Raw genomic sequence first — 24,283 nt, 5'->3', positions numbered from 1 at the left:
TAGAAGTAAATAAAGTGTGAACACATAGAGTCCAAACTACAGCTCAATAAAGGTAACCTCTTCCTTGTGTTGATGGCTCAGCTGTCAGTTAGATTCAGCTGTCAGTGAGACTTAGCTATCAAGGAACTTAAAATAATGTTGAAATCTTAAAGTGTGATTTATTTATACAGAGTTTCAGGTCTGCTGGAAATCTATTTAGGGTTCATGTCTTCATGGACTTGTGCTCAAGTTTGAGACGTCTGCCTTGAATGTTACAAGCAAGCAAGAGGACTAGCTCTCAGCTGAATTCAACCTTACTAACGTTAGCCAGCATGTAATGACCACACCTCTATTTAAAACAGTGCATAAAATTTTATCTAGATAAGGGTCAATTTAAAGCTAGCCAGAATTGCTGGGGGCGCTCTTTTTTTTTAATGTTCAAACTCCATCCAACTCCCTGAATACTGGGTAGACTGGTTTTTTAAGTTGCTGTAAGTATTTGTCTATTTTAACAAGCAAGGGGTTTTTTCTGTGTTTTTCTTTTTCTGTTTTGGTGGTGGTTTTTTGTTTGTTTTGGTGGTTTTGTTTTGTTTTTTAAAAAAGCCTTGCTGCTACTTTGATAGCTCAAATGGAGTTTGAATTTTCTAGGTGATGACAAGGGTAAATGCCTTTAAATAATTATGCCTCTAACTTGAATTTAAAACAAACCCACCCATGTCTGAGCTACTTGCAGGATCAGGGCCTAAGAAACTCAATTCTGCGTGCTTTACATTCCTAAAACCCCCACTGAATAAAATGGGAGCTATGCTTATATTAAAAATCAGACTGGTTAATGCTGTGGGTGATCCTCTCCTTTTTCCCTTGTGATTATGCCTATTGAAAATTAGCTGAATGAATAGCTGTGCAGAAAGGAAAATTCATTATCATGACACCTGGAAAACCTTACTGCATTCAACAGCTGGTCTTTGCTTCTGATATTTTCTTGATACTGTGGCAGAGCTTAAGCAGTCATAAACTCATACATAAAACTCACTTTGGGACCCAAGCTAGTATGGCACATACATTATGGTTATATAAATAAAGGTTTGGTTTACTCTGAACATACACATAATGTCTGTTCAACTACTGGACCATTAATTTCAGAACAGATGTGAAAATAGCAGAATACATTTCAAATGATCAAGGATGATGGCCCACAGTGTTACTTCCCCACATTATAAGAGCAGGATGGAGAGAACTGTTTGTGACTTGCAAGGAGGAATGTGCCCAAATCATGCAATTGCCTCAGACTCCTTGAAATGCGTGACAATCTCATTGGAACTCTTTTGTAACAGCTGTCTTCAATCTTATTTTCCCAGCTATAATTAGCTACTTTACAAAAGAGTTTGAATTAGAAAAACAAAACAAAACCCCAAAAACATGTTACAGTAATTGATCTGAGGTCCGTATGAAAGACTTCTACTCACCTTTTAAACAAGATAACCTAATGAGTAAGCGTCAGCATTTAACTTCAGTAGTTATACTTATCCTGCCTGGACACTACAGTGTGGTTTCACTGGTCCATGAACATCTAGTTCAACTCCACAGCTGAACACAGGGGAAATGGTCGGCAATAGGATATTGTTTTCTCCTTGGAGTTCATAGCCTAAATTAATTTTTTCTCTCTAGGGCAGAGGTGAAACACCCTGACAGCAATCCCAGGCAGAAAGTTAACCCAGTGTCTTGCTGCACACAGAGCCAGGCTCTTCTAATTAGGACTCCCTGTTGACATGTCTGTTCAGGAGCTGTCATAAGCAGTGGGGGATATATGATTACAAAAGGCCATACTGTAGGTATAGGCATCCACCGATGTCTTGGACTTGCGTGCAAATCTACATCCAAACTACTTTACCTACGTGAGGCAAGTTTGGGCTTGGCCTGCAGGCACAAGCCTTCATCAACGAATGTTTTTGCCTTTTTCATGTAGCTATAAAACTGCTGAAAGTGTTTTTGAAAATATTCAAACATACTTTCCTTGCTTTAACTCATCCTGTATGAATATTTACTATCCGTGTTTGCAGACAGATTAACGCCTTTAATTACAGTAATCTCCCACTTTACTACAAGCAATTCTTGCAGATCATGCAGTCTTAGTTTGACTCATACAGCTATGAGGTTTTACTAGGATTGGGAATTGTCTAGTTAATTTGGTGACCAAGACTGACTGCACACCCAACTTACACCATTAGCACTGTGCTTCTCAATAAACAGCAGCTGACTGAAAGAGAACCCTTTGTTAAAAAAAAATTACTCTGGGAGTGTAAGTAAAAAAAAAACACTTGGGAAATGTTGAGTCAATGGAATATTGTTCTCCCCTCTGAGTTCACAGGCTAAATTAATCATATCTCTCAAGGGCAGAAGTGAAACACCCTAATGACATCAATCCCATGCAGAAACTGCCATGCTGCTTACTGGCACAGCTGATATGTCTCAGCATTCAGCATACACAAAAGTTGTTACATAACAGGGTAGGACAATGAGACATAAATTGCATTTTGTTGTTTATTGGCACTGAAAGCAGTTTCACTGCGAATACTGCCTACGGCTTGGTAAGTGTATAGCTTTTACCCTAGAAAGGAAAGAGAAGAAGGCTACGGGGTTAGCTTTAGATTGAGTGTCTTATACTAAGTGGCTGAATGTGCCAGCATCCATGACAACCAGGATCTGTCTGGTGGAATACCAGTTTGATTATCTGTAGACTCCAATACACTTTATAAAATGCCTACCATGTATGTTTTCCAGACAGGATCTTTTAAAGAGGATTTTAAACCTTTACTATGATTTTTTAATAGGTAAAAATTACCAGATGACAGAAGTAAAGCGAAAGCCTGAATTTGGAATTTTGTTTTTGCCTGAGGCTAAGAGGACTTACCAGGAGGTGGCGGTGCGGCTCTCATAGGATAAGTCTGACTTTGAGACCTGTTGGAATACCCTCTACTGTGGGTAAGGTTCCGTCTAGTAGGACCTAAAAGAAACCAGCAACATTTTGTTATCCCTTCACGATTACATTAATTAGGTAAGTCCTTCTGGCTGCCAGACCTCTACTCTGTGATCAGAAAGAGCTGATCCTCAGGAATAATGAATCTGACTCCTACAGTGTTGGCCAGGTTGTGCTAAAGCTTTAGGTGCAACAAGGATGACTTAGGCATATTCTCCCTTTTGTGGTCCAGTTCAGCCACAGGATATAAAGTAAAGCTGTCTCAAGACTACAGTAAACGAGGCCCAAAAGACTTAGCTTTATGAACTTGTTTCTAAACCATGGATAGCTGGGGCACAGCAGTACTTTTGACTATATTGCTTCTGATCAGCAATTAGTATGAGAAAAAGGTAGAACAAGAAAATCTGAGAGGTTGGTATATTTGCAGCTCAGTCTTCAGGGATGTACAGAGGTTACCTTTCCTTGTATCACAACCTGTCCTGTCCTGATGCAGACCTTTCTTCATCAGCAAGACTGTAGGAACTGCAGGACCTCAGAGCAGAGTGAAAGACTCTTCCCCAAAAGCCTGGCTAATCGTGCCATTTATACTATGTCATGTGATTAAATGCCCTCATTTCTTTTGCCCCAGGGCAAAGAATTTCAGACATTTCAGAAATGGTATATAGTGAAAGTAACAAAATTCCAGCACAACTGTAGAGCAGGGAATTCTGCTGTATCATTAGGATCTGTAAGTTGGATCTTCTTTTAGGTGTTACAGAGAAATAATAAAGAACATGCTGAGGCTAGAGGCAAGCAAGGAGAGAAAGATTCAACCATTCTCTGAATTTCTAAACCATTCACCAATTTGTAAAGGAAATTCATACTTACGGGAATTCTTTGGTAGTCCTGGTCCGATGCTGATCTGCAGCACTTTATTACTTGGCTTGAGAATGGCTGTATCTCCTTGACCTTGCATAAATTGCACTTGTCGAGAACCACCACTGCTCCAGGGCCCCCAACTCTCCTTTTTCAGCTTCACTTCAAGTCTAATATAAGCACACGAACAAAAACCAGAAAGCATTTCTATGTCAAATCAGGACAGTATCACTTGGCAGCAGGTAACTTAGAAGCAGCAGATAACTTCGAAATATAAAAATAAAAAGCTTAAATGAGAATCTGTATTCCCTGAGTGACTTACCTGACATAGAACACCTAATTAAATATCTTTTTCATGCTTTTTAAAATGTTCTTAAAATGTTTTAACTTTCCTGGTAGAGCTACTCAAAGGAAGTTTAAGATGCCCTGGAGAGGATGGAGAGTACAGCAAGCTTTGAGGAAAAATGTGCAAAGGTCTGAGTAAGAGATGTGTCTGCCATCAAACATCACTGCCTCTGCAGCAGACTCTACTGCAGTGGAAAGTGGCAGATGGCCTAGGTACAATCCTAACCTATTATTCTGATGAGCTAATCAGAAATTCTGGTCTCCTTACACATATGGATTTTTACACTGTGCTGCCTCTTACTATTTTAAAACAAAGCATAGTGTCAGGAGCTCAACAACTAGCACTCACTCATCTGCTTAGCAGCAAGAACAAAGATTATTTGTTCTTAAAAACCCATTGGAAAAAACATAACTCACGTATTGCTAAATTTCAGAGGTAGTTTTCTTTGTGTTTTCTCTTCGTATCGTTTTGATAAGAGGCTTAAAAACTCAGTTTTGAAGACCGATTCGAGCAAACTATCGTATTCCTGTTCGTGTAGAATGAAAATGTCATCCTGCATTGTGCTGAAAAGAAATCAGAACATGTTCCATTCAGATTAAAATTTCATTAGCAAATACAGTCAGCATTATAATGACATTTGCAGAGTACTCATGGTTAATTTTTAAAAACATAAGACAGTCCAAGCAGCATTAATTATAAAGTCTTGCTTTCTGAGAACAAGTTTGGGGTTTTTTTCCAGGAGTTGATAATGGAATATCTGAAACAATCCTTTTTGGGAGACAGGAATACTAGTTAGTAATTTTACAGTAACTACTGTTATCAAAAGAACACGTGCTATTAAAGTTAGAATTAAAGTCCATCTCTTCAATAACAGCAAAACCTGTGATTAGAGGTGAATTGAAAAGTTGAAGGTTACTAAAGTAAGTCTGAAACCCAAAGCAAGCAAATTCAGAATGAAAGCTTTCAACTTTCCATTGGCTTTAGCTTGGATTGGTTTATCACAGTATAAAAAAACCTACCACACATGTTGGGTTCCATTGCCCCCTTTGGATCAGCTCCTACTTATACCTGCTGAAGATGCTGCAAACTACTTCACAAAAAATTATATCCACATCAGTAATTTGCAAGGCCGATTTCTGCCCTTCCAGAGTCCCCACAGTAAAAACAATTCTGTCATGTCCTAGCCAGGATTACTATTGTTCCAGCATGCTTGTGATTTGTTTATATGTGTATCGTTCTTCCTTCTAACAGCATGTTGGCATACTTCCTAGCTGTATCAGTGCCTGTCTGCTTCTGCATCCTCTCTAAAAAGAGGAGGTATAAAGCCTTCCAAATAAAACTGAGATCTGAAAATGGAGGCCATGGATCCTCCCTTTATTTCCTGACTTGAATAGCATATAAGCAACCATAGGATGCTCTGGTTCAATTTGCTGATCCCACAGTAAACTAACTGTATTTTGAAGCCGGTTAGCATCCCACTGGATGAGCTTACAGAACCGGTCACTGCATGGGAGCGCAATGCTGGATCAGACACAAGAAAATGGTGGGTGCATAATGACAGAGGGAGGGGAGTCCCCCTTGGGCAGCCAGCCACATTTGCACTGGATTAGATGTAAGAAGAAACTTCTAATTTCATGTGTGATTTCATAACCAGTTCAAATCAAGTTAACATTGTTGTGCTGTCAGAAGAAGCAGCCTTCCCTCTACCCCTCACCCTTTTTATTCATGCACATTTCTGTTCCTTCCCTCGTGCTAGAATCCATCGCCTGCCCTTTCCTGGTAGAATAATTTTCTGCTTCCCTTACTTTTCAATGTCTCATCCATATCCCCATGCAGCCACCTGGGTGCTAGCTAGTGTAGGAACATGTGTGGCTGGGAGAAGAGACAGCACAGGACTTTTGACAACTGTGCAGAACTGAGAATTGCTTAACCTTATCACATCACTAGCTTGATATTTCACAAAATGGAGTACAACCAATGAAGAAAGGAGCCTTAGTAAGATATTGTTAAGTATTCCTCGCAGAAAATGTGTGGCTCCTTTTCGTGGTTGTTTAGTCCACTGCAGGGAGTCTGAAGCCAAAGCTCTGCTTTTTTGTCCAATGTTGTTGGTCAAACCTCTGCTGCTATTACTAATATCAGAAAATACTATTTTGTAACAGCAATTTATTTCAATACATTAGATATCACCTACTAAATGAAAAAGGCACTCTCAGTTTGCATTTCTCTCTGGAGAAATGAACCTTTCAAATCCTGTTGGATTTAGAATTCATGAAACATGGGTTTAGAAACATTCATGACAAGTTTTCACTGTTTTTTCTAAAAAACAGTATACGTAACTCAGAAGTGTGGCCACCAGGAAGGTGGCTTTGGCAGCCAGGTGAAGGGCAAGCCAAAGTTACATACCTATCACTAAGAAACAGCTTCTTTCAATGGTTTGCATAGCAACACATCACACAAAGAAGGTGCTGATATCTCACCTAAATCTATATATGTATTGCTTCAACATTTCAGAGTAACTCCAAAAGTAAATTAATTATAGCACGTAAAGGAACTCAAAGAACATTCAGCTCAGAAAGAAAAAACCTCCACCTTCTATTAGAGACAAAATTAGGTCTGTTTGCCCTCATCATTGCTTTCTGATCCTAATTCCTTAGCAATCAACAGTTTTCCACTTTGAGCATGCTCTTCCCTTTTCCTTTCCCAGCTGGTTTGCCTGATTGCTGACTCTATAAATCTGAAAGGGGGGACCAGGCCTAGGTTTCTGATCCTCACTTTTCATCTGGTTACTAAAGACTATGACTCTCTCTACAGACTGTAAGTACCTTTTTATGCAGAATTTAAAATAGCTTCATCGTGCTGCTAGAGGTGCTCTTGACTGTCAGGTATGAAAATACAGTTCTAATCCACTTTGAGATACTAGGTAAAGGATGAGTTGTATCACTCCCTCCTCTTCTAAAAATCTACCCACCACCTATGCACTCCATAATCTCCTTTCAAATTCTGAAGTCTTTCCCACAGTTTGGAAAAGGGTGTATGAAACTACAAACTTACCTTATTAATATTCAAAATAGCAATAAGAAGTCTATAGAAATAGAGTAAGAGCATGATCTCCTTTCCTATCATCAAGCAAATCTAGAGCCTCAGCAAGGTTCTGAATGAGACGTGTAAGAAAAGACCAGGACCTACAGTAAATATTCAGTCAGTGGTCCTATTTTTGCTGGTTTGGCAAAGAGTCTGATTTCACAATACTGCTCGGATGTCCTGTGTCACTCCTTATCAGATGAATTACAAAGCTCAGTTATTTATTGTTACTAAAAATGCAAGAACATTTCCATGAGAGTAGGGGTTGTCATTCTCAGTACCCTGAACAAATTCCAAGTTGGGCATTTGCATTTTAAATTGCAACTCCTTTAGTAATTTGTTACGTAGTGTTAATTGATGTTAATACATGTCAGTAGTGCTGATTATTCTGCCTTTATTGTGTATAAGTGTATTGATACCAGCTTACATCAATATATTGTGCATGGGTTTCTTGAGAGCTATTGCTTAGATAGCAATGCAAGAATCCAGTTATCCTCTCTCCCCCTTCCATTTAAAATATATTTCATTTTGTATTAATTTAGTTAAAATTTAATATTGCATGAAAAATAGAACAAATAAGAATTGAAACTTTTAAAACTATGAGGCTGCAATACAGAATAGAGCTAAATCCATTCTGGGTAAGCTCATGAAGAATGTTATTGCAATTATTTTCTTCCAGCACAGAGGTTTGAAATTCACTTCGAAACCAGTCAGAAATCAATTATCTTAGAGGTGTAGAAAATTTAAACTACAGGGACAACAAACTGGAGTTTGAAAACACATGAGACAATGCAAGTTAGAGCTAACACAATTTTTGCTTTGAGGCTGATGTCTGATGAACTATTTGGCTGGGTTTGGGGTTCCCCCCAAAAAATACATAGTAGGTAATACCTATACCAAATAAAGGTTTGACTCTAGTTTTACTAATTGAAGACTTAAATATTACAAGTGCTAAGTCTTGTCATGGAGACAAGATTACCTCAAATTAGAGAGAAGCAGTTACTTTTACAGCCTCTGTAGCCAGAGTGTTGTATTACTACTAAGCTGCTTCAATACAGAGTTGAGAGATCCCTTGATTAAGACCCATTTTGAACTCAGGCCATACTATCATGACAACAGGGAAAAGCCCTCTTGCCCCCATAGGTTTTTTAGGGTTTGGTTTTGGAGGAATACCTGGACAGTTTGATAGCTTGTAATTCTGAATCTATTTTTAGCACATAAAAAACCCCATGTTTTTTACAACAAAATAAAATCAATAAGCCAAGTTCAAAACATTATTAGACATAATGTAACATACATACTTCCTCTGAACTAAGCACATTTGATTTTGCTTCAGAAGGTTCTGTGGAACTGCTATTTACATGTGAGAGGAGTGTAACAGCTTTCACTAACTTGGCAGGCAGCCATCCTTTTAGCTGACTCAATGTGACTATGCCTTTGGAATGCTACAGGCCCAATTCAAGCGCCTGGCTGCAATCTGTTCAAGGTTTGCACAGCACACAGTCCAAACTTGGAGCACTAAAAACACAGGTTCCACTCCCACCTTTAACCTAAACCTGCTACAGTTATTTTGTTGCAGCTTTCGTTATAAAGATGTATGATAAATAAAACACAAGTTTTGAAAATGGTACTATGAGCAGACACATCTTGCAGAGCTTTCCCTAATCTTGAAACGGCTGTGAAGAATTCTGCAAAAATGTGAAATCTGCTGGTTTTAAATACTAGATAATGTCTGTGAGAAGATTTCCGGCTATGCTAATGGGAACAATTTATAAGCATATACCAAAAAACCTTTGCAGTAGGTATCACTACACAGTACAAGCGTAGACTTGTATTCCACTAAAATAGTAATTTATTTCAATATTGAAAGTACACCTGTCACCCTGAATCAGTATTCTTTTGTTTTAAATTACACTCAGCTACCAGCTCTGATAAACTGCAGTAACAAATGCAGAGGTATCCAGGGACTTTGTTCACTCATCTTCAAAGGGATGAAATGATATAGCCAAGAATCCACTGGTCTCACGAGCAGTTTTTTCCTGGTTTTGCTCACCTAACTGGGTTTCTCAGCTCTGTGTGGACAACTCTAATGTCTCCTGCAATCTGGGATTGGCTTGACATTCAGACAACAGAAGTGATGTGAAATCCAACTAGAAATAAAGGTTTTAGTAGCTCACCAGAGAAAGAACACCCCTTTAGGAAGCACTGGACATGTACAAGGTGTACTTCTGTAAGTAAGAATTATTTCCAGGATACAAGCTTGAGCCAAAACTTACTAGAACCTGCTTGTGCATGGTGAATATATGCTTCAAAGAATACATTTTGGGGGATGTAACAGATAGGTGAGACCCAGTGTAAGTGAAACATTTTAACAACTAGTCAGAAAATGTTTGAGTGTTGGCTATAAACACAAACATCTATTGCTATAACACACTTACTAGGGCTGGGAGTGAAAATAAGGCTTCAGCTTTCCTTGTTTACAAGATTCAATTAATACAGCTTAAGAAATTCACTCTTCATCAATCAACTTATTTCCCCCCTGTCCTACACAAATTTCTCTGTCAATGGAAAGATATTTTCAAGGTACCGACCTTAGAGAAATGGAAAGAATTCTCTCCACTTCCATCCTTCGCTTTAAGACTTCCTTCACTTGGCCTTTCTCTGGACCCTGCTTTATCTTTTCACGCCCAATCAGGTATATGCACTTTGGAGTGAGGACAAGATCTCGCTTCACACTCTGAAACACGAAAATTGTTTGAAAAATACATAGCTATGCGGAGATCAATGAACTAATGCTGTGATGCTGTTCCAAAGATAGATAATGTACTATGATTTGGGGCAATACTGTTGGTCTTTGGTTCAAGTAAAAAAAATACTGATGTGATTAATCACATGACCTCAGAGTCAGATTGCACAGGACAGGAAAGTAGCTTTGTTCCCCATTTCCTAACTAATGTAGCTTTCTGCCCAGCAAGTCCCATAAAGCCTTTATCCTGGGACAACAGGTTTGACAATGGCAATGTTCCAATCACAAGGGTGTAACTACTTCCCTGTGTGTCTTTTGGGTCAAAGACTTTTTTTTTTAAGCTGGTATCCTAGATAGTATGACACTAACGTGGTGGCGTTTCTATTAAAGGATGGTAAAGACATTTGTAACTCCATAGCAGAACTTACCGTTAATGAATGTTGGTCTTAAACCTACCTTAAACCGTCTATCATATTTAGTTACGGTGTCTGCAAAATCAATCTTCTCCCGTTTGCCCACAAACTGGCGTAGCTCTGGATGGTCCTCCATGCCTATGTAATCTCCCACAAAATTCCTGTTAATGCTGTTCCGTCTTCTCTCTTTCTTGTTCAGCAACAGATCTGATGCTTAAATACCAAAAAAAACCATTGACTAATAGTATTTACTAAATTTTCTAAACTCATGATCTGAAAGAGCTAACTGTTTCAAGCAGAACTTTTTGGGAAGAAGTGATAACCAAATAGTTTATAATATGGAAAAAATAGTGAAGCACTGCTACTAATCCCTTACATAAGGATCCATGTGATTATTAAATCCATACCTAATGAAATACACTAAGCAAGCTCAGCAGTTCTGATGAATCTGGAGCCCTTCTGGAACTAAGCAATTTCTCACTCATTGCTGGAAATCAAAGATTAACTCTTCCAAACCCAGAATGTTTTTCATTCACATAACCCAGGTCACACATGCAACTAAGCATTACAGTCCCTGGACTGATTTGTATCATCTACAGACCATCTAGGTCCTGTGTAACTGCAAGAAGCTTTTCCTTTTTCACTTTCCCCTGGAACATCCCTGATCTCTGTCCTACTCAGTCTGGTTTGTTTTGAGAGCAAAACACTAGGTAGTCCAAGAAATCCATGTGTGCAGAGCAGCCACCTCTTGGTACCTTCGGGGTCCAAAAATTTTCAGTCATTCCTAGACAGTCATCTGCAATGCAACAGTTTGCTCTATAGAAAGGGAGATATTTCCTTCATCTCTTGTGGCACTCTTTCTGTTCCTGGAACCATGTGTGAAATATGTGAAGTATCTGTTATCAGAAGTTACGACCTACCTTCTTCTCTCATCTGTACGTATTTTTTCCTGGCCACATACTTCCTCCATGCCTTCTGGATGGCCCTGGCATACCCATCATACTTCCTCTCTCTCATCTCTTCTAACAAAAATAGCTGTACAAAGAGACAGTATGGTGGGTCAATTATTTTACACAAAAAGTTCAAGAAAAAGCTGTATTTTACTTTCAACAACTTTCCAGTGCATTTCACTCTAGATCCAAGCTGGTGCCTCTACCACAACTATGGGATCTGAAATCAGAATGTTAAGGTAACCTTTTCCGGAAGACATCTCTGATGCTTGAATAGTTCTGGCTCTTACCAGTCTACCCAATAATCTTGATACTCAATGATGAAGGAAGAGGAATATGGATTCTCCCCGAAATATTCTACTAGTGCAACTCAACGTTTGCCACTGGGCATCCATCCAGCCACCATTTTCACATTCTCCAAAATTCACATTTCTCTTGTCAGAATGTTACCATGTCTGAGCAACGTGTAACATAACACACTGTATTCACATGCAACTTTCTCCCCTGTCTGAATTTCATACGCTCATGTCCATTGGCTCCATTCTTTTCCCGCAGTGAAGTTTGTTGGCTGGCTGCAGGATTTACAACTATGATCTTGTATTTCAGTATGACATAATAAGATTTTGGGGTCTAAAACGTTGTCAGAATTAAGGAGAAAATGCTGATTTATCAAAATAGAAATGGAAGGTGCATCCCCTCTTTTGAGAATTTCCCAGGTCCAACTGAAATATATGTAAATTTAATGCATTAGAACAACTTCACAACTATTGTAGGATACAGCATATTTCACTGTAGCCTTTTACATACTTTAGTTAAATGTTTTCTTGTCTCATCAGAAGCACAAGCATTTGGCTAACAATTACAGTACTAGATCAGTCCACTGACATGACTGTTGCTTACTATTTCTCTCTACTGTGTGTTAAATATTCCTGAGGACTTTCCTTCTAGCTTTCCAGAGAGATACAATTACTAAAACCAGGTATATCAAGAAGCAAACCTGGGCTTTAGGATCCTTTTTTTAATTTGTTGCTCTGAATCATGCAAATCTAGAAAAATACTGTTGTTCATATTGATCTTAAAAAGGAAACTTGAGCTAGTGCAAACCATTTCCGCAGAACCTCGCTCTTGTACAGAGTTACTTATTCAGGTGTTTGATAGAAATGTAAATAATGAAGCCTCCTTTCTGCCACCCATAAAACCTCTCCACCTACAGCAAACTTATTAAAAAAAAAAAAGGAATCTCTTCACAAACACACAAGCACTAAATAGGGTTTCAGCACACAGGCATGAGTGCTCCTGATGCAAAAACTTCCTCAGCTTCAGCAGGGGCATAATCAAGCCCTTGTGCAATTCAGGTTACAGTAACAATATTGATGTTGTCTCTTGTAAGCACTCACCATTTATTTCTCTAACAGTAATGCTAATTGCAAAATCTCAATGCAAAATAGTCTATCACCTGCAGCTGAAGATCACAATTAAGGAAGTTCAATGAAAACACTGTAAAATATGGTTCATAAGTAATAAAATAAAAATACTGCATAAATTCTTTCCTAAAATATGTATTATAAAGCCTCTACTCACACTCCTGAGCAAATCATTTTTCATCTGATTAACCACAAGAGATGCTCTCTTTGGTGGTCGAAAGAAAAATTTTCATTTACCATCTAAAAGATTATTTTTCTCAAAAATAGTATCAGCCTAGCTAATACTTTGGTAATATGAGAGATGACTGTCTCTGATACTAAAGAATATAAATCAAGCTTTAGAATATTCAGCTCATATAAAATTTTTCAACTTAAAATGAAAAAGGTCCAGACTATTTTTAGTACTTGTTTAAAAATGTATTTCATGTTTTCTTCAAAAAATATTTTTTAAAGAAAATGTATACAGCAATTGAAAGCATTAATTTCAATTAAACTCAAAATGCAACTCAAGAAAAGTTTTACTATTTCCAACCAACCTCATGTTGTCTTAACCTGCAGAACCGCCCTTCAGTAAAACTCAGATATGCTATTAAATAGCATAATACATACAACCAGGACTACAAAAATGTGTTAGAATGGGAAGGTTCATCCATTGGAAAACAATTTCTTCCTCTTGGAAACAAACTAATAGCATATGATGTTGGGGTACAGAATATTAACGTTTTGGCCATTTCAGAGTGAAGGAGAACTAGATCCATCAATCCTATGTTGAGCACTTGCCACTTGGCTATTAAACAGAAGACAGACACCACCAAATGATTTCATTTCTTTCTTTGAAAAAAAACCATGAGTAAGACCCACCCCATTTGTGAAGATATGTCTGCTGAAAATCTGTGCTTTTGTAAGGGGCAAACATACCAAGCTTAGGGTATTTCAGCAGTCAGGAAAGGAAGACAGTTCCTTATATGATTTATTACATAAAACTGAAAATAAAAATACTTCAAAATTTTGGATTAATTTATCCATAAAGTAGCATAACATCGAGAAAACAGCAATCACACAAGGCTATCGCACCAACTTTGTAAGACAAAACTCCCCAATAATCTTAGGAAATAAATCATGGCCTGTGCTACAGAGGAAGGCAGATAAAGCTCACACTTCCCCATAACTGGCTAGCTAAGGTGTTGCTTGCAATGACTAAGTAGGATTAATCCTATACTAGAATTTCCTGCTCTGCCAACATGCACCTAAGTATTCTAATAACCTAAATCTTGAACGCTATATGCTTTATTATATAACCATCTCTCTCAGATGGCAGAAATGTGAAGTCCCATTATTCCTGAACAGAGATGATACTATCTTATCCTATTTATGGTAGAAACAACACAATTTCTATTATGGCTTGGAGAGGTGTTATTTTTTTCCCTTTAACAGAGATCTTCCCATGTGATTGGGCACAGCAGTGTCATTGCCTGAACTACTGTTGCTCTACAGAGCAAAAAAGTATGTTTCTGGAAAAGACAATGATAGCAATAGAAGTGTTCTGCTTTTATTTTGTCATGTAACTTCAGGTAAAGCACCAAGAAACCAGCTAATGCTCAACTACAAGGTATGCTATGCAAACTAGGCCTGATTGCTTCTGATAAAGGTATGTAGAGCATAGTTTTTTCCTTGACAACTGTCCTGAATAGTGACATAAGAAAACTTTTTTCTGACAGATTTTGTGCAGTTTAGCAGCCACAGGATAAAAACAGCCTTATGATACCTCCCTAATATTCTCTTTGAATGGGATTTCAAGTTGCAGTCATTCTGGAACATTGATTAAATCAATGATGCATAACATATCCTTACTATAACTGACAGCCATTCTACTTTCATCAGTAGTTCTTCTACTGAGAAGAGGACCTATTTTCTTGGGCTAATCATCATAGGTATGTTTTCATGCTATGATATTCCTTCATATGACATTCTCTGATGGAATGTCACTATGTGCAACCTGACACCAATGCATCTTCATACCCCATTCTCCTCTTCTCGATGTATTTAATGCTCCTTGTATTAGTGTCAAAATCATGCAGGGTCCTCATGTACTGTGCCTGTTATAAAAATGCCTAGAACCCCTGTACAGCCTCGAGGCATCTGTGACAGACCTGCCCAGACTGACTTACATTCTTATGTTTCTCCCACCTTAGCAGATATCATGCTTGACTTCTGAGTGGGCAGGCCTTTTATTTCAGCAAAACAGTTTCATATTTACAGACTCATGTCTGCCACACTTACAGACTCTGGAGCTTTGATGAAGACTTTGGATTTACCAAGCTGGTATTGGTCAGGATCCATGTTGACTGACTGAAGCAGGTGGAGAACTCCTTGTTTCTCTTCTCCTTTCCAGGAAGGCCAGGTTGCTTTGGTCAGAATGGCGTACCTTAACCATCAAGGAGAAGATATTAAAACCTGACATCAAACAGCAGCAGCGGGATACCACTGAATCTTAGTCAGTATTACCCTGGGGGGAGGGTTGACAATTTTGGCAGGACTTACAGAAGCTTGGAGTGGGGGAAGATGCACGCTATTAAGGTGTTACTTGTTTAGCAAGACCAAACAACTGGAATGAGAAGAGCAACAGTGTCCAGGAGTCTCCCATTTCTAGATGCTAAGTTACTATTTGGTAACTGCAGTAGTTAATTACAGAAAGTTCTGCTATGACCTCCTTAATTCCAGGGCAAGGTTATTTACTAGCAATGACTTATGGTCCAGATTTAAGTACCTACACCCTTGGTATTCTAGATTCATTCCCAAGCACGTGTCTAATTTCCCACTCAAGCCTTCTCTGTCTGTCTTATTCTTACAAAGGCCTGTTGTGTTTCTAAGCAAGTGGCCAGCCCATGCTCCTAACCCACCTGTTCAACAGCTGGTCTGCATTTAGCAAGGAACCACTCTTGGCTTTATCCCAGAAAGCCTTCGGCTTGGCTCTGGTACAAGGGGGAAGATATTAATGTTGTTGGTGCTACCTGGAGGCAACACTGGGAACTGACCACACAAAGGGCTAGGGAAGGAGGCAAGGAAGTTTTGTAATACCATGCCTTTGATAGGAAGAGGTGAGTAGTCTTTTGTCTCATGGTATTCTCTTTAAGCCTTGAAAATGAGGTGGATGCCAGGTTGCAGCCCCTTTTAAACTGTCCACTTTTTCAGGCTTAAGTTGGGCTTTTGGAACTGCCAGGCTGGACTTACAAAGCTGCCTTGTTCTACTGCCCACCAAGGAGCACTGATGGGCTTTAGCTGCCTCAGCATGTTTGTGGATAAATAATTTCTCTAGCAGCAGCTATTTAGACTCCTTTGACAATGAGACTGGAGAACAGCTAAATATGTTGTGACAAATTTCTCCCCCAAATATTTTGTCCTTGACATTATTTTTAATGTCTTAAGCGTACTTGAGTTATATAAACTACATCATGCTTATTAGTAAAACTATTCGACTAATGAAAAAAGTGATTAAATATGGAGTTCAGTTTATTGTAATTCCCAAGTTCTTTTTTCTTAAGAAGATTTAGGCAGCTCCTAATAAAACGTTCTCAAAAATCACAGAAGGAATTGTTAGAAAATCCATTAAGGGAATGTTCTTTACTCATTCTTGTCATTACCTAAAATGTTATCCAGCCAGGAAGCAGAAACAGTGTCATGCAACTTAACACTACCACACAACCCGCCCCCCCCCCAAATCAGTTAAAAAGGAACATATCACAAAAAGCAAACACCCCTGAATAGCAAGTATATGAAAAGAGAAAGCTAACTAAATAATTCAGTAGGATTCAAAAACGTCTACTGATGTTATCATGTTCCAATCTATTATTAATTAACAAATGCTCAGGTACTATGCATGATGGTATAACAAAGTAGCTCTTGTACCATCTTAAATATATAAGTATATTATACATAATCAATGTTTACAATGTGTACACTTACGTATTTATGTAACCTATCAGTATTATGGGATAAATAGATGCAACCTAGTAAGGAGTTGTAAGTTAAAGTAACTCCCAGCTTATGTAATTAACAGCCTCTTTTGCAGGTTCATCATGTACTGCTACCAGTATAGTTGTATAGGTGGGTCTAAGCAAGTCTAAATTTTAAGGAGCTGATGTTGATAAAGGCATTTGAAACTGCTACCTTCCGCACAACAGAATCTGACACTACATTTTAGCATGTTACAAATTCTTTCCTACATCTTCTGAGCTGTAAAGGAGGGCACAGGGAAAAACATGACTTAAGACCTTTTAATATAAGTGAAGCTCTCAGGTACAAAGTAAGAACACATTTGAAATTCTCTTTTTTTCATAAACTCACATTAACCATGTATTTTACTGGTTTGACAAGTCTACAGGACAGAAGAAACAGATTATTCTATGAACTTGCACCAATTAAGCATTTCACAATATAATGTGACAATTCTATCATTGTTCACAGCTGTTTAGAAATAGCACTTTCCTCTAAAGTACTCTGCATGCTTCCCATGAAACTGGTCATGTCAATATCCATGTATCTAGGTTTTTCAAGCTTGTGTAATTTGATCTTACAGAAGATATCGGCACAAGTAGTAAGCGTGTTCTTGAAAAGCTTCTGAAACAACTTCAAATCATGTCTGCCCCCCAAAATTATCTGTGTTAAATTCACAGTAAGCAGTTAGGCCCTATGTCTAAATATGGGAGTATGGAGTTCAGCTTTCAGATTCGTTATGCTTTGAAACACATAGGCCTTTTTAGTGACTGTGGCTTTTTGCATGCAAATGTAAATCTTGTACATAAAAGTCTATTCAGCCCAGAAATCTCCACTTATATGGAGCTGCCAAGGAACACCCAATGAAAACAAGTGTACAAGCATGCATTTCCTGTCCATCCCATGCCTCAACCCACTTTTACTCACACTGACTCAGGGTGTCAGAACAGAGCTTGTTCTGGATGCTAGGGAACTGTGAATGGAAAGGTTGCAGGAAGAGTTTTACTCATAACAAAATGTTAAATTTAACAAGACTAATTTGAAACAAATAGATGAATTCCATAAAGAATGGTTTCAGTTGCCTGTCGATCTCTATACATAAAGTGAAGTATAGAAATCTATTCACCTTCCAGAAGTACCATATAGCTTTCCTTTGTGCAGACCTCTCAGGCAGATTTCTAGACCTGCACAGCCCTCACAATCAAGTGTTCAACAACTGTGGAGGCTAGATTTAATACACATTATTAATCTGTTATTCTGTCTCAGCAACACTCTGTGTTAGTAATGCAACCTGAAGCATATTCATGTTTATATGTGTGGGCTTGAAGATCATGAAGAAAAAAGGGATTTAAAATTGTTCCATAGGGAAAATTCAGTCCATACTTCAAGATATTTTAGGTTTGTATATTACTAGATGATTAGAACATTCTCTGTATTATCAGGAAGTATTTTCAGTGGCTTTGTTCTGTGCTGTCTGATTAATTACATTCCATCCCTTGCAACAACTGACTGGGTTTTTTGTTTTATATTCTCAAATGTAACACAAAGACTTCCAACAAAAGCTGATTTGTCAGGTAATGCCCCAGTTTGGGCATTTATTAGCTGTATGTCTCAATTTTCTAAAAAACAGAAGCTGAATGTTGTATAAATCTTGAAATTGCTCTTATTTAAGAGGATTTCATTAGCTAGTGGAGGTAGTTAATCATCGTAACAGCTGGTCCTGAGACACTGAAAAAAGGATTGGTCTTACAGAGCTCTGACTTGCTTTCATTCAGTGAGCAGCTGCAGTGGTTTGAGTGGTAACCATTCCCAGCTGTCTGAACACCAGTGGAAGGCTATAACAAGTAATTTAAGCTAAGGTTACTCTTTACACCTGAATGGCAGACATGTATTTCTTTACCTATCTTCTGTCATTGGGAAAAGAAGAGTTGGGAGAGCTAGAGCAGTAACATTTTAAACAAAGGCTAACAGCTAGACACTCAGATTCCAGGCTCTGCAGCTCATAACTCTAAGTTCCTTAACTCTTTTTAACTTTGAGGAACCCTCTCATAGCATTACAAAAAGAACTAAGGCCTTAGGCAGGTTTACAGAAAAATGAAAAGACTTTCAAAGACACAAAGCCAGTCTTTAAGACACTTTCAAATCTCTCTGTAACCTAGATCGTGAGCAAGGTAAATGGGGAAAAAGGACAGGGTAAGTGGGAAATGAGAAGCTTTCAAAACTTGCAACTTCTTGTTTTCCTCTTCATCATGTAAACAACTGTGCTGTTATACTTCAAAATGAGTATTACACTACCTCTGCAAAAACTTCTTGAAAATCCGCCTGTAGGCATAGCCAGCTCTTCTTACTCGAATATTTTCTTTCAGACCTAAGTATTCCACTTGATGTTTTACCCTGTGGACAAAAACAATGCAAGATTTACAATCCATTTTATTTCAGCATATTTGTGGACTGAGGTATTCTTAGAAGTCCACATCATGTTTACAGACTATTGACTTCTAAAATTCATGCACAGGTATATTAATCTATTCTTGCACATTACCATGCACATTGCATGGTAGGAAAAATATTCAAGGCAGGTAGACTACATTACTGAAATACATGTAGCAAGTTTACCTTCAGATTTTTTCCAAGTTTAACTTCCCACCTCCTAACTCATTTATGTATCAATTTCTTAACTAATGTTGTTACCCATAAAAGGCCAAGTAACTATTACCTATACAACTATATGGCTGGTATCCAAGGAAGTGGTAAATTGTTTTGTGTTCTTTTACTGTAGGTTTCACCTATGTTTTACATAGCTCAAACATCAACAGTAGCACACAGTAGCTATTTTCCAGTTGTTCTAGGGAAAGGACCAAATCTGATGGCTGGAGAAAGCCCCAGATGACACACTTTCATTACACAAAGAATCAGAAAGAAGAAAGCCAGGCCAGTATATTCATGAAAAGCTAGAATTCCTCCTAATTTTACCATGTTGCAAAGGAAGGATTTGAGAACAGGGGTAAGACTGGCCGAAGCATGCCTGGTAAGCTTGTTCATAGCATGCTTTAATCAAAAACAAAACCTGAGCTGGTACCAGTACCACAGAAAGTGTTAATGGCTGTGGAGGGACTCCGCTGCACTTGTGAACTGAAACATCATTATCCTAACACCATTATGGTTCCCTCAGGCAAAACATGTTCATTGAGGTTCTAAACAGGGAACAAATATGCCCCCATGAATCTCAAAGCAGAAAAACAGCAAAAGAAAAAAAGCTTCCTTTGGGCACTTTTTCCTTTCTCTGGAGCTGTGCTACATTATTTTATGTTCCTTCTTATGTATCCTGCTAGTCTACTATTTAATGCTTGGAGATTTCATTTGAAGAATTTCAGTTAGATTCCTCCTTAACAATGTATGACTCTTGCAGTTTTCCTTTGCATTTCCTTAATTTCCTCATCTAAGTCATGTGGCTGTAAGAGGCAATGTCAGGTTTTAACTCTGAAATGTTGTGTTCAAGGGCTTCTGTTGTTGTTCTTTCATAGGGCAAATTACAGAAGCTTCAGCTTTCAGTCAGAAATAGCGGAGTTGTTAAGATTTTAGTCATGCAAGTTTAACAAACAGTATATAAAAGAGCATTTCTTTAATTATAATCAAAAAAAGTGAGCCTGTAAGGAGCCATTTAATTTTGTTTTGCTTACTACTTCTCCGATTTTACAAAGGATTTTTCAAATCCTGAAAAACTCTCAGTTAATTTTATGTTATTTCTCTAGCTATTTTGATATGTTAAATTTCAATATAAAATGTATTGCCCATTAATTTTTTCCTTTTTTTGGTTGAGACATTCTTTTCATATGACTCATAGTATAAAGGGAAAAAACTTTTGAAATCCCATGCTACAAATGACAAAAGCCCTTCAGTTATTTCTTCCTTTAAAGAACACTTGAGAGGTATTTTACTAAATGATGAGTGATACTGTTCTTTTAGCTTATAATGAAGAATACTGCTCATTTTAATCTTGCTGTGTTCAAGGAATAAAGTATATTTTGTACCCACTCCAAGAATTCTGGTACAGTAGAAAGTTGGTGGACTAAAATACATTTTCCTGTTTATAGCTTTCCCTCCTGTTCACATCTGGAATAATGTACTGGAGCAACAGTATTACTCCCATTTTCGTACTGTCCTGCCAGTATTAGTGTCCAGCAACAAAGAATTTGAGACATTTTTCTGTTTTTCCTTTTCTTTCTGAGAAAAGGCACACTGAAAATCTCCGTCCAGGCATCAACCTCAAGCAGGTCAGGGTCTGGGAATTCAGCTAATGCAGCAATTTTGAATACAAGTCCAAGTGGCTGTGCCAGGACCTGAACAAAAACACATTTCAAGAACACCCCAATTTTTGGAATAACTAAGGTATTATACAAGATTTAGGTATTACACAAGGTCTACGTTTCAGTGCTAAATATTCTGGATTATTCAACAGCAGTACAAAGCTGGAGTGACATGGCTTCTGTGAGCATGAAATAAGCCAGGCTTTGTGAAGGTTTTTATTCCTTTTTCAGTAACATTTTCAGCGTTTAGTAACATGCTACTAATAAGCAGATTAGATATACTACCTCCATCACATTGACTATGACAGCACGTGTATGATACAGCATTATGTGATCACAGAAGAAAACAAAAAAATCCTAAACCAACATTCAGCAAAATATCACAAAGTCTTATGTTTTATATTTCCTTCAACACAGAACTCTCTCACAGTAAAATAACGAAACAACAAAATTAAACTTAAGTTTGAGTTGTCATATGCGTATAAATTTCTATTCCCCAGACATGTCACTAACTGCTACAGCATATGTATCCTATGTAAGGTCATAGTATAATATATGGGAAATCATAGTTTGAAATGGGAGAGAATGTTAGCATTTTTAAGCAGGGATGAAGGATTACCAGTATAAGAACTACTTCCATTTGTGTCTGAGCTTGATAGTATACAATCCTTTGTATTTAATTTCTTATCAGTAGCTGCTGCAGTTGCCAAATACCATCCTCATTATGGGGAAAAAAGAGGAAATCTTGCCCATTTTTGCTCCAAAAGGGGTTTCCTGAAAGCTGGCCTTTTCTCAGGACTAGGTTTTTGTTTGTTTGTTTCACTGGTTTCCTAGCAACACCTTCCACAATAATAGGCCTGTTTTCCAATATGTAAATTATTTTTTTAAAGACCCTCAACTTACAGTTAAAAGTTTTAGACATACTACTTCCAGGATCACTTACTTTCCTCCTTCGGTCCCCAGCGTCAGTGGAAAATTAAATGCTGCATAGTAGGATTTTCAGGGGTGGAAAAGCTAGAGAGAGAGGGTCTACATCTACTGCCAAGACCTAAATGACACTTTCAAGTGCAGTCCCAACTGTGGCTTCTGTAAGTGCTCTACATCTGCATGTAATTGTGTTAGTCTGCATGCCAAATGGCAGGAAGTGAATTCTGGTGTGTTGTTGATATGGTCAAGGATGCTTTTTATCACTTTGCAAGTTGTTTCACTGGGATAAAAATAACCACTTGCTTTATCAGCACTTTTACCAATACCAAAGGTACTTGGTGTATAGTAATAAATGTTACGTATATTAGGATGTCACATAGCATACATACTGTACTGATCACCTTCCTCTGTGCAAAAAAGAAGAGTATCTTTTTTCAGATAATAGGAAGATCCTATAAAGCATCATATAGTTAAAGGTGCCTCAAAACAGACTCAATAAACCAAACTGATAATTTAGACATCTATTTAATGTCTATATAATCCCCTGATATGATATTCCAGTGATTTCTTTTTAAAGAGCTGGCAAGGAACCTTCTACATTCCTGGCTATAGAGACTTTTTGGTAAGTTTGATACATTAAAGCAGATACAGACATCTTGCTGTGGTTTTTCAGCTACCTAATAGAAACTGTTTTCAAAGCATAAAGCAAAAGTTAGAATTGATGTATAATGCATTTGGTGTGCAAATTCTACATGGAAAACTGAGTTTAATATACCGATTGTGTTACTGTTATGCAAATATTGGTTATTCATAACTGATAGACAAAAGCTAAGAACTGCATATACTAACTGCTGATTTAGACCAAGTGACCACAGCTTATCTTCAAAGTTTAGGAAAGGTCATGCCAGATTTAATTTCTGAAGGTTTTGGAGTGTCTAGTTCTGCTTGCTTGTAGGCTGTATGATTGCAAATTATGGAGTTTTGTGACTCTTTGACTATCAGCACTGTTTCTCATCACATAATCTGCTTATCCATACCTGCTCTCCTCCCAGTCTCGAGACTTCTTCGTTTCATTTGGTTTGATGCAGCGGATGTAATGAGGTGTACACTTCATCAGGGTGCCAACAAGGTCATTTGCTTGTTTCTGTAAAATTGAGAGAAAACAATAGGATCTGAGCTGAACAGGGTGAATTCTGTGAGAGAAGTCTAAAAATTATCAACCATCTGCTGATGATTCAGTTGACTTTGGTCTTTCTCCAGAGCAACCAAAGTGCCTTGGGATAACATGCATCTCATGAAAAAATTATCAGTAAATAGAAGGCACCATTACCTCCAGCTATGTAATATATTTAAACTATTATATAAAAATATAGAGTGACAAGGAATGCATCAGGTGAACTTGACTGTCAGGGTGAAATATGAGGAAAGAGGTTGATAAAATATTGAATTCCAAAGTCTGCAAGTGTGTAATTTAAGCATGTATTTTACAAGCAGTCTCTAAAAAGATGCCTGACTTCTAACACTTGCTGCCTTCTTCAAGGCACATTATGGGCAGCAGAAAGACTTCTGTTGACTTCAGTGGGCCTTGGATCAGGCCCCACTGCATTTCTGCACTATAAAGAGACCAGTTACCTGTAGTAAATTGTAGGACATCAAGTGACTGAGTGAAGGGGCTCATTCATTATGCACATGCAAGTACTATTATCAGTACCATCAATCGCTCGTTTGCAAAATTTACTGCTGTAGAATGCAGCTGAATAAAACATGATTCTAGCAGCTGAAACAATGTTATCACTTTGCAATCAAGGTACTTCTGATGTCTGTCTTTAAAAATGTCTGGACAGTAAAAAACAACAGAGACTACTTTTTTTTAGGTATCTGTACACAAACACACACTCATATGCACATACTAACACAGCAAAACTAGACATACTTTGATTTTACTGCCTGCAGTGGTAGGACGGCCCTTCTTGTCCACTTGAAGGTTTTCAGGAAACAGAGCCTTTATAAAAGGCCTAGGAAAGAATTAATAAAATAGTGTTGGCATAGAAAGACAATTCAATGCAGGAATGTCAAGGAATATGCTGTAAAAGTTGATAGTTGAGTAGAATATAAATAGCTATTTCTGTTAATCTGGAGTTATATCAAATCTATTTTAAGATTAGCATTTTCCATGAGCTTCATTCCTCACAGAGATTCCTTGCTATTTTAGAGAGCCCTGGAAGACATGATACCAGACTTCTAGACTCGAAGAAACATACACTTCTTAAAAAGTAAGCATCAAT

The 24,283-nt window shown here is 37.9% G+C and overlaps 1 protein-coding gene across 1 annotated transcript in view; it reads right to left on the bottom strand.

The window, feature by feature from the left end:
* The window catches only part of MYO1E (myosin IE), a 95,151-nt gene that overhangs the window by 8,401 nt on the left and 62,467 nt on the right, over nucleotides 1–24,283 (bottom strand). Inside the window, exons 17-26 of the mRNA XM_059824116.1 lie at nucleotides 23,932–24,013; nucleotides 23,036–23,142; nucleotides 19,060–19,158; nucleotides 15,052–15,196; nucleotides 11,318–11,432; nucleotides 10,441–10,610; nucleotides 9,830–9,975; nucleotides 4,574–4,720; nucleotides 3,824–3,981; nucleotides 2,891–2,983 (exon numbers count right to left, since the gene is read on the bottom strand). Coding sequence (XP_059680099.1) covers nucleotides 2,891–2,983; nucleotides 3,824–3,981; nucleotides 4,574–4,720; nucleotides 9,830–9,975; nucleotides 10,441–10,610; nucleotides 11,318–11,432; nucleotides 15,052–15,196; nucleotides 19,060–19,158; nucleotides 23,036–23,142; nucleotides 23,932–24,013 — 1,262 coding nt within the window. The remainder of the gene's footprint in view (nucleotides 1–2,890; nucleotides 2,984–3,823; nucleotides 3,982–4,573; nucleotides 4,721–9,829; nucleotides 9,976–10,440; nucleotides 10,611–11,317; nucleotides 11,433–15,051; nucleotides 15,197–19,059; nucleotides 19,159–23,035; nucleotides 23,143–23,931; nucleotides 24,014–24,283) is intronic.

This window comes from Gavia stellata, chromosome 13, assembly GCF_030936135.1.
Source record: "Gavia stellata isolate bGavSte3 chromosome 13, bGavSte3.hap2, whole genome shotgun sequence".
Taxonomy (NCBI): Eukaryota; Metazoa; Chordata; class Aves; order Gaviiformes; family Gaviidae; genus Gavia; species Gavia stellata.
The sequence above is the reverse complement of the archived record's forward strand: the minus strand, read 5'-3'. Positions and strand labels throughout refer to the sequence as shown.